The sequence below is a fragment of the Trachinotus anak genome, unplaced genomic scaffold, assembly GCF_046630095.1.
Source record: "Trachinotus anak isolate AG129_WGS33_773 ecotype Australia unplaced genomic scaffold, CSIRO_AGI_Tana_v1 ptg000019l, whole genome shotgun sequence".
Lineage (NCBI taxonomy): Eukaryota > Metazoa > Chordata > Actinopteri > Carangiformes > Carangidae > Trachinotus > Trachinotus anak.
This window is the reverse complement of record NW_027273870.1, coordinates 502,304-515,350: the sequence shown is the minus strand read 5'-3', so window position 1 is coordinate 515,350 and position 13,047 is coordinate 502,304. Positions and strand designations below refer to the sequence as shown.

The 13,047-nt window shown below is 41.2% G+C and overlaps 2 protein-coding genes and 1 long non-coding RNA gene across 6 annotated transcripts in view; 1 reads left to right on the top strand and 2 right to left on the bottom strand.

Moving 5' to 3' along the window:
- Nucleotides 1-867: 867 nt before the first annotated feature.
- Nucleotides 868-7,731, bottom strand: znf207b (zinc finger protein 207, b). 2 transcript variants are annotated; one of them, XM_071504258.1, is made up of 10 exons: nucleotides 7,092-7,254; nucleotides 6,149-6,275; nucleotides 5,850-5,988; nucleotides 5,458-5,643; nucleotides 5,021-5,096; nucleotides 4,766-4,827; nucleotides 4,292-4,431; nucleotides 2,697-2,939; nucleotides 2,180-2,336; nucleotides 868-1,666 (listed from the first exon to the last, which is right to left on the bottom strand). In XM_071504258.1, the coding sequence occupies exons 1-10, from the start codon at nucleotides 7,130-7,132 to the stop codon at nucleotides 1,515-1,517; spliced, it is 1,323 nt and encodes a 440-aa protein (XP_071360359.1). In that variant the 5' UTR covers nucleotides 7,133-7,254; the 3' UTR covers nucleotides 868-1,514. The 2 variants fall into 2 exon arrangements, with proteins under 2 accessions (XP_071360359.1, XP_071360361.1); XM_071504260.1 differs by lacking the exons at nucleotides 6,149-6,275; nucleotides 7,092-7,254 and adding an exon at nucleotides 7,598-7,731.
- A 1,741-nt stretch (nucleotides 7,732-9,472) lies between these two features.
- rhbdl3 (rhomboid, veinlet-like 3 (Drosophila)) overlaps nucleotides 9,473-13,047 on the bottom strand; it is a 54,205-nt gene continuing 50,630 nt past the window's right edge. For all 3 annotated transcript variants that reach the window (XM_071504262.1, XM_071504261.1, XM_071504263.1), the window contains 2 exons: nucleotides 12,313-12,373; nucleotides 9,473-11,358 (listed from right to left, as the gene is read on the bottom strand). In XM_071504262.1, coding sequence (XP_071360363.1) covers nucleotides 11,087-11,358; nucleotides 12,313-12,373 — 333 coding nt within the window. In that variant the 3' untranslated portion in view covers nucleotides 9,473-11,086. The remainder of the gene's footprint in view (nucleotides 11,359-12,312; nucleotides 12,374-13,047) is intronic.
- LOC139636312 (uncharacterized) lies at nucleotides 10,742-11,856 on the top strand. The gene is made up of 3 exons (XR_011694381.1): nucleotides 10,742-10,875; nucleotides 11,082-11,272; nucleotides 11,689-11,856. It is a non-coding gene; the product is annotated as an uncharacterized lncRNA (long non-coding RNA).

The window sequence follows — 13,047 nt, the reverse complement described above, 5'->3', positions numbered from 1 at the left end:
GCTTTTCTCGAGATCGTCATTAGTGTTGATTTACTGTTGTACTAATGTTGCAATCTGAAGAGTTGTTAGCAGCACATAGTTCAGTATGTCTGTGCTGGTGGGGGGAGTTGTCTCCTTGTGTGTTTTCTTGTTTGGTCATTACATTTAAAACATTTTCTTTCCACAGTTCATACTTTTACAGGGACGGATGCACACATATGAACACATGAAACAATGACCCTGTTAATCACTGAATTGCTGATGCATCAGTCACACACACAATGTGTTAAAGAGAAAGTCTTAAAACTCTGTCAGTGTCAATCAACTGAAAAATCCAAGTTTCACCAAATTGGAATTTAACACAGAGCTACTGTGTCGTTGGGTTTGATATTTTGTTTGCCCCCTTGTAGTGTTTGGGGGACATGAATATGACATATGACAAACACTTAACAGTAAAGCATTCATGCATGTTTGATGTGAGAGGACTCTATGCATGTACAGACAAAAACAGCAATGAAATGTAGTTTCTCTTTTTATCACTGTGTAAATGTACCACATCTACAATATCATAATTTAGTTATTTTCATATCGTGGGTAACATGCGGTATTTGGAACCAGAAGTTGGCCAACATCTTAGTTTTGGGCTTTTAGCAAACTTACTTCACTCTTTCTGAAATGATGTAAGGGACTTTTGTACTTAAATAGCCTTTTATTAAAATGATGAAACTCCACAAAAATAGATGATGGCAAACTTGGCGTTTAAATACCTGATTTTCTATGAATACCTGATGAAATCCTGTAACTTAACAGAGCCATAAGAAGTCTGCAAATACAACACCAGTACAAACCTTCATGACTCACCTCCATGTACGTCAGGACAAACCAGCATTGGATTTCAAGATGGATTTTATTACAACAGATTCATAAAACATTACAAAGGATGCATACAGGTACCCTTTTAACCAGGAAATATTAAAAACAAACCTGAAATAAGAATAAAGCTAGAGACTGATGAGTCATGGATTTGTAACCCTACTCAGGTGGAATCATCTTCATCGCTGAGACCCTCACCAACCAAGGTTGGGGACGCAAGTCCAACAGCACCTAATCATGCTGTGAGGGCCTCAATCACTCTACCAAAGAAAAACACAATAAACAAAATGAATCAAATGCTTACAAGAGAAACTTGCCTTTGTAAGGGGGTTGGTACGTTCATGTAACTCCAGCAGCTTCAAAAGAAATATGAATCATTTTACCACACTTCACTTCTATAAACCTGAGTGAAACCTATGGAAAAAAAATATATATCCTCACATGTAATCAAATAGCCACAAAATAACTGTCAGGAACTTATGTGGTGTCTGGCTGTTTTCCAATATAGATGTCACATTAAATGTCCATGTGTTCTTAACAAATAATGTTTGTCTTCACCACCACTGGTTTTACTGCTCTTTGCTTGCAGCTAGGTTTGAAAAAGCACAAGGATGAGAGAAAGGTGTTAACCTCAAACCTAATGTGGTGGCTGCTTTGCTGCTTCAGTAGCGTCCAGCCGGAGACATGACGGGCGGCCTCATGCCCATGGGAGGGCCTCCTTGGTAAGGGGGCACCATAGGAGGACCCTGCCCATATGGAGGCATCCCTCCTGGCATGTAGCCTGGCATACCCTGAGGGGGAGCACCATACTGACCTGCAGAGGGAACACAGGGAGACCGGAAGGTGTAAATGCTGCAGTTCTTACAGACTGAACAGATGTCAGTTTCAGTGCAGCTTATTTGAATTAATTTCAAGGTGTGCTGCCATTCCTCCACTAAACCAAACGGCATTTCCGGGGAGTAATAAAAACGTCGGAGACGGACTACGTCCCATCTACAAGAAGATCAGTACCACCATCACATGTATGGTTAGATTGGTTTAGCATAAAAAGTAGAAACAGGGGAAACCTCTGTTCTGGCTCAGTCTGAATGTAAGCAAATGTGCCTCAATCAGTGAGCTTTAGAAGTGCTGGTAGGCAGATTTAGTCACCTTTAGCATAGATATTTCCAGTCTTTTTGCTAGTCTAAGATCTCAGGCTGCTGGCCGCAGGCCTAGGCTTTAACAGACAAACAAATAAACCTATTTCTTAAAAAGGTCAAACTATTCCTATAACGGAAATCTAAAGGGTATTTCCCACAGACTGATTTCCTAATAAGCACTTTCTTACCATGCATGGGATGCCTCATGCCAGGCTGCTGTGGTGGCATTCCTTGCTGTGGGGGCATTATGCTGCCCACAGCCGCCACTTGGGGAGCAGCCGCATGGGCCTGGCCCGGTCTGGGTATAAGACGCTGGTAACGGGGTAACTGGGCCTTCATCTCTTCCTATTGGCAGGGACAACACACAGAGCAAACATTCAGACTCAAGAAACAGTGGGATGCCCCTTACAGTACAAAGTAAATGCTCACAATGATGAGGAACTGGGTACCAATGTTGGTGTGCCCTGATTTCAGACTGAGGATATGCAAGTTCAGACTCATCCTTTAATATAACCACAAAACAGAAACTACTGAGTAAAGATAAACAGTCTAAATACTGATGTTTGGTTCACATTCCATAAATATCTAATTTCATAATGAAAACAATTGCAACAACTCATCATCTCCTATCACTAAATATACTATTATATATATCAGTCATTACTTACTGTGAAAAGGGCAAAATAGAAAGCTCAAGCAACTTACCAGTGAGATATCCTCATCAGGGTGGATCAACTTACTAGTTGCACTCGTGGTGGTGAGGGTGGCAGGCTTACTGGCCACTGTGGCTGGGGGTTTGGCCACAGTGCTGCTAGAGGGGTTAGAAGAAGAAGAGGAAGAGGAGACAGAGGGCTGGGTGTAGGCGGGGAATGTTGCTTTGGGAGGGTCGGAGGAGGCTGCCGTACTGTGGGAGTTTGAAGCTGCAGCTCCTGAAGCGCTCTGCTGGGCCTGTGCAGACACAATACAGGTAACTGGTAAAGACACAAGTTCATACCTTTTGTAAAAAATAAAAAAAATAAAAAACCTTAAAGACACAAAACCAGTCAACAGGTTATCCCTTTGTGACAATTATGAAACAAATTATTTATACATATAAACTAGACACTCTTTTTTTTTTTTTAAACATTAGCCTTTTAAAAACACTCACATTACATTTTTATTCATGATTTGGACACTCACAACATAGTATTAGGATTCCACTTTAAATGCGGAAAAAATAGACTCATTTGACTGGAGAATTATATGTTCCCAATAAAATTAATTTATATTTAACAACAACATTTTTGCATGTTACATGTAGACTTTTAACTGGAGTTCAAATTTTGCATGAAATGAGCTAAATCCTTTGAACTCAAATAGCAAATAAATTATCAGACGAAACAAATCCTCAGATACACATATAATCAATCCACAACATACAAAATCATTTAAAAGCATGATGAGTAGTTTTTGCAGAATTCATGCTCCAGAGGTTAGGAGGGCAGATGATGCAAACTGAAATCCATGTAAATCCTTTGTTATGCCTCAGTCTGTGTTAATTAAATAAAGCACATGCACAGTAATAAAGCTCCAGGACATTAAGTTTGCCAGTTCTTGTCAGGGATAATTATCCTCCGACAGAAACATTATGGCCAGCGTGCTTGTTTTGATGCACAAGTAGGTTTATGAGGCAAATACTGTTAGTAATGAGCCTAGCTTACAACTTTAGACTTTACAGGCAGGAGTAAATAAATAAGCGACATGCAGCTGCCACAGTCCATGTCGGAGTCCTGTCTGTGTGCGTACTTGTGGCGTGTTAGGAAAGGGAGGCTGAGAAGAAACAGACTGAAGGTCTGCAGGTGCAGAAGAAACGGCTGCTGTGCTGCTGTTAACACCAGAGCCCATCTGCAGCATGGTGGAAAGGAGATCACAGCACTGACATGTAACATGTCCTAAAAAATCTATCAAAACTCATTTATGAGAATAAAATATAATAGTGACACTGTTTTTTTTTTTTTTGTTTTTTTTTTTAAATGAGGTGGGAATGAGAAAGTCAGAAACAAAGGAACAGCAGACTTCAGAGAAAGAGAAAACAAGACATCAGAGATTAGAGTAGGTGGAAAATAAAATATGTACATAATATTCCTGAATGACACATGTATATAAAACCATATTAAAAAGGTCATTTTCTATCTTGACTAGAGAAAAGATTGTTTATATTCTGAATATTCCTGAAAATAGAGAGACTGTTAGTGTGTTAGTGTGTGAGAGTGAGTGAGAGTGTGTGTGTGTGTGTTGTGGTGTGGTTGCATGGCGCCCACCTGTGCTGCGCTGGGGAAGAGAGGTTTGGTGACAGCAGGCTGGGCTGCTGGTGCTGCTGGTCGACTGGGTATCGCCCCTGCTGCAGGTGCTGGGGCCATGTGGGGCATCCCTGGCCTTGGAGCCATGTGGGGTGGCATTCCTGAGGAATTAACCAGACGCCTCCAATTAACATTATTCCATCAACACATTAACAACGTCTTAAGAAAGAACTACAACAGAAAACAAAAGAGTGCAGAATGAACTAAGACTGGTTCTCTTTTCTGAAGTATTTCATTTGACTCAACTAGTTTTTCCAGCTACTATGGCTCTAATGATTTTAACACACATTACACACACTCAGGTTCAGTTACATCTGCTTTACCAAACAGTGTATACATGGAAGCAATGCAAGTTACACTTTCAGTCATAACCATAGTCAAAAAGGGCAGCTAAATAGGGTTAAATCAGTGAACTTATGTGTAGACAGAACTCACCTGGAGGAATACCGGGCATCCCTGGCATCATGGGAGGCATCATACCTCCCATTGGCATCATCCTACAAAAGCCAGTAAGAAAAAATAACTGCTGTGGTCGATAACTACCGTAAAACCTCTATTGTACCCAAGAAACTAGAACTTGTCATATGAGCATGACCAGCAAACCCAGTGGATTAATTAAGAATCAAACAGAAAACAGCACTGACGCTGAGGAGCAATCATTAATGCCAGAGTTAATGAGGGAGCTCTTACCCTGGTGGCATTCCATGCATAGCAGGAGGCATGCCGTGCATCATGGGAGGAACGCCTGGCATCATGGGAGGCATTCCTGGAGACATGAATTACAGAATAGTCTCCGTTTACTAATAACTAAACACTCGCACATGAGTACACAAGAGAAGTTACACCCCTTGGCTACAAAAGAATACAGATGCAATAATTTTCCCTGTATATGGCATTTTAAAAAGGTATTAATTAATTAATTAAAGTCTTATCCCACAGTAATGCATCCATCTCTATCCTCCAACTCTACACCTTCTTCTTTACAGATATGGTTGAGATGCCAGAAAGAAGTCCTGCATTAGTTATGACATTAACGTTCTTTGGATTTACGTGTTAGAGCCAGTCAGCTTTGAGCTTAAAAAAAACTTCAAATCTAAAACTTCTGCTGTTTACTCAGAGGTCCTTGCCTTGATATCCTCCAGGAGGCATCCCAGGTGCGCCAGCCACAGGAGGCATCCCAGGCTGGGCCATTGGTGCAGAGTAGCCTGCCTGGGGCTGGACAGCAGCTATCTGCTGCACTGATGGTCCTGCTTCATCATCATCGTCGTCCTCATCAGAATCGTCCTGATTGTTTGACTTCTTCTTTTGGCTCTCTGAAAACAAATTGGTAATGCTTATACAGACTTTCACTTGTACCAAATGTCAGTTGATTCAAGCTTCTACAAAGAACCATGAGGTGATAGGGCTACCATTACTAGGAATATTCCTTCCGTAATATGATGCCAAGTACACACGACCAGTGTAAAATCTAAGAAAGTATATCATTCAGTCATAACAATCATTGTGCAGGTGTACAAACCTTGTGATTTCTGTTCTAATGTTCGTCTTCTTTCCTGCATGTCTTTCTCTGGAATCCCCTCCATGCCATAGATTTCCAGCTCGATGTCTGTTCTTCCCGGAATCGCATTCGGTACACTGTCAATCGTCTCTTTGTGTACCTGAAACACATGCAAAGACACCCAGAGCATAATATGATAACAAGTACAGTACATTCATTATCTATTTAATGAGGAAAGCTTATAGCCCTTATTGAAGCACTCTAGAAACACAGAATAAAAGGAAGTTAACAAGGATAAATGACCAGGGAAAGGCACCAACCTGCATACAGTGAATGGCCAAACCTGGGCCAGTGTACAACTTCTTGTGGCAAATATGGCATTTAAAATGCTTCGCCTTTTGATGCTGAATGAGGATCTTTTCATCATCAAAGTCTCTGTTGCAATACCTTGACAAATGAGTTAAGGATCGTGTTCGAAAACTCAACATGACCATAACACAACATCCAACTACACAAGTTCATCAAGGGCGTGAATCACACACAAACCTTCAAACTGACATTAGGGCTGCTTTAGAAAAAAAATCCCCAGGCTCTGAGTCACAATTCCTACGCACGACCGGGGCAGCGTGGGTTAAAAGGTTTCCTCAACAGTTTGATTAAAACAAGGTTTCAGAATGATCTGAAACTGTTAGTCTACTAACTTGTCAATCAGCAGATCGAGAGAAAATAAAAGTAAAAGCGCTCTGCTGTTTTATGTAAAAAATAAACCGATTGTGTTTGGTTCGTTAGTAAAACAGGCGTGTTTAACACATTTCTGGCATCTTAGACTAAACGATTTTTCTTGAACATAGTCGACAGAATAATCCACAATGAAAACAACAGCAGTTGCAGCCCTAATTTAAGACTAATTTAAATCGGCTTTAGAGCTTGAATGAGAAATGCTACCCTGAATCGTCTATGTATGGCTAACGGATTAGCTAACATTGGAGGTAGCTTTCATTTCCTTAGCATAACCGTTACTTCAACGCTTTCCACTACAGTGCTAATCGTCGTCCCGTCGCCCAACATTTTACACACATCAAATATAGGCTGGACAACATCACTCCTGTGATTTTCTAGCCTTAAAGTCCAAATGAGTAAGCTAACACTGGCTGACAACCCGATAACCCACGAACAGGCTAGCTCAGGCCTTCCTTTTGTCAAACTAACGTGTAGCGTCTGGCATTCCTACGTCGTTATTTTCTCATTCAGCGAAAAGGATACCAACACCATGGCTTCATCTGCTTCTTCTTTTTCCGTCCCATGTTTAATGAATACTGAGAAAGGGGTCTTACAACGGTAAACACTGGTCTTATTATCTGTTTGACGACAGCATGCTGTAGTCCCGTGACAACGCCGAAAATGGCGCTTCGCAGGAGGAAGTTTCAGAGGGGCGCTCAAATCTCGCGATGACAGAAAACAGACGTCACGATTACGCTTCGGGTCCAGGAGACAGATCATCAATTATCAAAGATTATCCTATTATACACGTCGAACTTTCAACTGCTGTGTATTTATTTTATTAATAAATCTATCGATAATCTACCCCATTGTCGTTCGGTCAAAAATACGTCACCTCAGTTTCCAAAAGCCTGTTTTGACTGATAAACAGCCCCAACATGTTGAGTTTACTGTCACACCAGAGACCACGGAAGCCAGAAAACGTTCATATTTGAGAAGCTAAACCAGAGAACTGTATTATATTTTCAGTCCGAGTCGGTTTTCCTCACCAAGCTCTCAGGATATTTCTCTCGTTTATCTTTATTCACGGCTTCAGTCCTCAGCTGCTGCATCTCGCCGCTTGGTGGAGACAACGCTGCAGAAGGAGAATCAGTCTCCTGGCGGCTTCATGGACCCGTGAGAGCTGCGATTTTCAAAGACTGTGTATCCTGCTCAGTATTACATGTGACAGTACACACAGTAATCCACATTATTTTTTGTACTTTTGGCCAGGGGCTGTTTATCATGGTTTAGTTCCAGTTACAGAGATCTTATTGCTATAGGTTTTGTACAACAACTGAATACTAATACTTTTAAAGTACTGTTTATGTTATTTATTCCGAGACAAATCAGATGCAGTTATTCTACTCTTTACTCCAACACATTTATTTGACAGCTTCACTTGTTACTTTGCAGAGCCTGGTTATTAATACAAAAATATACAACAACAAGTAAATTATGATTATTGTAAACTAAGCTACCTGAAGTATATAAAGCAATTCAAATTAGCCACACTCTTGCAGGCTGCAATGTGAAAGTTGATGTTTTTACATTAATGCATTAATAATCATTAATGGACCATCATCAGAAAATGGTCCATTGTGCATAATAATTACTTTAAGTGCATTTTAATGATAATACTTACTTAAGTAAAAGATCTGAGAAACCTTCTTCTTCCACCACTCATCATTATGACCATGTTAAAAACAGTATGTTCGTGTTAGAAACACTGGCAATATCTATTCATCAGACGGTATCGACTGTCAGCTTTAGTCTCTGTAGTGAAATGCATATTAAAACAGGACCAAACTGTAACAAGAGCTGCTCTCAACAGGCAGCATCAATGCAGAGACACTACAAATGCATTCAGACTGATTTTCCCTCCTTGCAGCTTCTCTTGTCTCCTCCTCCTCCTCAGCAAGGTGAATGATTACCTCTGAAGCAGGAGATTTGAAGCAGCTTTCCTTGGCTGCCTAATGAATTTTTCATTGTACACCTTTAAAACCACAACTCTCCATATGGTTTCAACGGCCAGACAGAGAAGACGTTCAATGTCAGCTTGAGGGGTCCCTTCTCTGAATGAATTATGGCTGATTCTTGTATGCTCACGCATTTCATTGATCACTTTGACATGTGCTTTTTCTTAAACCTGGCTCTCCAGTCTGGGGCCCTGAGCTCTCTCTTAACACTGGGTTAAAGCTAATCTGGTTTCTAGGCTGCAGACCTGCTTAGTTTGATCACATTTCTTTGTACAATGGGAGGTAATTCCTGTCCCTGGATATTAACTAAAACTGGCATTTGTGTGTGTGTGAGCATGTGTGACTTAAGTTAAGGTCACAAATAGGTTATTTGGCAGGATGACTGGGTTTAAATGATTCAAAACCTTCATTCACATACACAGAAACATGCGTGTTTGTCCATACACACACACACACACACACACACACCCATACAAGAAACTTTCTATTTCTCTCTCTCTGTTTTCTGTTTGCTAAACAGCTAAATCATGTGAAAGACAGAATTATCTGTAAATCTATAGGACAGTCAGATTCATTGAAACTCTGGTGGAACACTGAGCGAGGGCAAAGTGGCTGCAAAAATCCAAAGAAATCATATTTTGTTTCTGTATAAAACTGTTTAATGTACTCCAGTATGTACATATCAAATCTACAAAATATGCACAATGTTAAAATATTGTCAGTGATTTTCCCCTCACTCGGTTTTGTGTCATAGCCCTTATTATCTACAAACCCAGACTATCTTTATAACCAATTTTTTAAATAGGATACACACAGGATATAGCTAATATATCACGATGCAGACTGACCAGACCATTTACACAACTTACCAATATCACCAAGGAAAAACAAATTCAACAGCAAATGCATGTTAAAATATTAATCTGTATTTAATTACACAATATTAATGTTTGTGCGAAGCAGTTACCAGTGTAACATGAGGTTAAAGTACAGTACAGTTTGAGACTTACAGCTTCAGGCTGGGGTTGTTTTCTAACCCAGTTCAATCAATTAACAATTTAAGTTGTGACAGCAGCTAATGAGAGAGCATTGATTTGCTCCTTTCCCCCGCTGCCTCCTGAACTGAGAGTGAAACGACCCCAGCCCAGATGTAGTCGAGGTCAGGCATGTGTGCTCTTCTACGTTTGGTAATGAGAAAAAAACTCAGATTTATTCAGAACGGCCCAGCTAACCCACTGGTGAATGTTTTGATTAGTCTAATCCCATTTTCCTCAATTCACATCTTCACCAATCAATAAATAAACTTCTGTCGCTTTGAAATTCAAAACATCGCAGAAATCTCAGCAAATGCCCAGAGGGGACGACGAAGTGACAAAAACTTGACTGTACTTCTGGGCTGCTCCAAGGTTATCGGTGAGAAATTCTTTACAGATCATGAAAAATTTCTGTTACATTCGACCGACTCGTTACAGACAAAATTAGATTAATTTTTCTTACACAAAAGCAATACTTGTCGGGGGATGTGCTCTTCCCCTGGTGCTTATATTTTGGCATCATTTTTGAAAGCTTAAAGTCTGAATGGCACTTCTGCTTCTTTTTTTTCAATCTGTACACACAATGGTACAATTATCGTACACACACACACACACACACACACACACACACACACACACACACTCACACACTCACACACACACACACACTCACACACACATAAATGTCAAAGACAAAAGTTTGAGGTTCAAATAGCGCTGAACACAAATTAATCCTTCTCTGGGGAAGTGCCAAACGCTGAAGGCAACACTGAATAGCAACCCACACTTCCCTTCAAAGGTAAATTCACAATGACTTCTGAGGGTTGCTGTAGCCTGTATATTCTATGCTCTCTCTATACTGTGGAACTTGAGGGGTTTAGCTCTACCCCGCTTATCAGTTTTATGTGTACCACTCATGTGCTGCTTGCAATGGTGACAAAACACCAACTAAGCCTCCCAGCCTATGACCTTATTCTTCATGTACCACTGAAGAGGGCACAGGCAGAAACAGTTTTTCAGGAACCTATTTTGTCTGAAAACAGTTTAAGCTGCAGGGTTTTGCTGCTGTCACCCTACGCAAGAGGCAACTGCGCAGAAATACTTTCACAGGCTGATGTCTCCATGAGTAGGCACCGTTGGACTGAGGAGGAAGAGGCAGAGAAGGTTAAGCCGTGTGTTCCCGCTTGATCCTGTTGTGATAGATCCAAGGCTTCTCATTTGTCAACAAAAGTCCCACAAGCATCCAACAGAGATGAAGACAAAGAGCAGGTGGAGGTTAGTGACGGGAAGGCAAAAAGGTAGCAGGGGGGGTGAAAAATGTACGATGAGACCGACGAAGAGGGGAGGGGGCTGTTAGACGACTCTGATCACCCCACTATGAAGCTCATAATACCAGGGGTGAGGTGACTCATCCAGAGAAAGGTCAGGCATCTACTGACGGAGGAGTAAGGGGGATACAGTGTCTTATCTGCCTTTAACAGACAGGTCACGGTGGCGGAGGCAGTCGCACGTCGAGCAAGCTGTAGGCAAAAATATTCCAGAAGACGGCGCAAAGCACAAACAAGGTGTAGACGCAGAAAAAGATCCAAAACAGGGACTGCTCCTGGAGTCGCTGCTCATAGTTCTGCAGGACCACCACGCCCAGCGTCAGACCGACCATCACCCCTCCCAGGTGAGCTACAAAGCTGGGGTTGGGGCACGGAGGAAAGGCCGGTGGGTAGAACCGCAACCACACCGCCCGACCAAACTCCACACTCACTGTGAGCAGAGGAGAGAGAGGAAAACACATTAGCAGTTTCCACATTTCATGTAGTTCTTGACAACTACCACATATCAAAATAAAATAGTCTTCTCTAGATGGCAGAAGAATAAGAGCTGCTTTCACCCTGTTTCCAAAAACTTTACTGAAGCCCCTCACACAGAAGATGAATTTAATCCAGCTGAGACAAATGCAAAATCTGTTCATGCCACTTCTTGAGCAGAATGAACTTTAAATTAGTGTAACTGCTCGGACAAGGTTTAGAATAATTACCACTAGTGACAGTTTTGTGTTGATTTAAAAAAAAGCCTAATATTTATATCTTTCAGTTCTTTATTCTGATGAAGATCTGGAACTCCTGGCTCACCTTCACATCTCCTCTCAACAATATGGGTCAAGAGCAAACACGTCTTGTGGTTGAGATACAAGAGAAGACCGACCCACAAGCCAGATATTTTCCTAAGTGATCTAAAATAAAACAAAACTGGGAAAGTTCCCCCTAGACATTATGGTCCTGTTTTCATTACCCCATTACGGTCAAGGTTGCAGAAAGTAAAAAATGTTCAACTAGTTGTTGCCTTTGGAGCAAAATCATATTTCTCATACTTTGCTGTGAGATTAAATTCTGGTGATGGAATAAACCAACATACAACTCTTACCATGAAGGATAATTCTATATAAGATGTTTTATATATATTTCTTATATTTAATCCCTAAGGCTAAAAACAAAAAAAAATAGCTTGATCTACAAAGAAGTACTGCAAAAAGTCAAAGCCCCCAACAAATACACTATTTACTCTCCACTTGCTAAAAACCGCAGTGCCCGACTGCCTGTTTGGTCTTTTCATGGGATTTGTAGACATTATATATATATATATATATATATATATATCCCCATACATATAGTTTAAGATGAGGTGAAAGAGAACTGAGGCCTATTTATTCAGACTTACTGCACACCAGAGCCATGGCCATCCGGAATAACTTAAACTGACACTTCATTCCCGACCAGTTCTACAAAAAGAGAGAAAGAGAGAATTCATGAGGACATTTTCAAGTTCTCATGATAAAGACAGAACAAACTGTGCTAGAAGGTCAAGTCCTCCTTACACACACACATGCTGTCACATGACATGAGATCTCGCCCTCTGTCTCAATGCCCATCAATGTTGAAAACCCCAGAGACTCTCTGACCCCCAGCCTGGTCCTGCTGTATTAGATAATATGATTTCAGCTGAAAGCAGGGAGACAAACTCCTCCATCCTAACCCCAAGAATGTTGTGGAGGATCTGGCTGAGTACACAATGAGCACCCTGTTCCACATAATAGAGGTTCACCTTGAGTGCTGTTTGCCAAATGTGTGTGTGATGACCCGCAGTGCAAGAGTAGACCAAACAGAGCGGGCCCAGATGTCAAAGGACAGAGCAGAGGGATGATGGGATTTCCTCCCATGCTGTCATATAAACATGTGTACAGGCTCACACACACTCTGATCTGTGGGGGACAACTGATGGAGATGGTGAGGAATGTATGGCATCTGTAGATAGAGAAGCACCTGTTGGGCCCCAAAACAGGCTGCTTTGATGATGTGGCAATGTTCTGCAGTTAGTGACAGGACGACTGAGTGATGTGATAATCATTCAGAAACACATACACACACACACACACACACACACACACACACACAG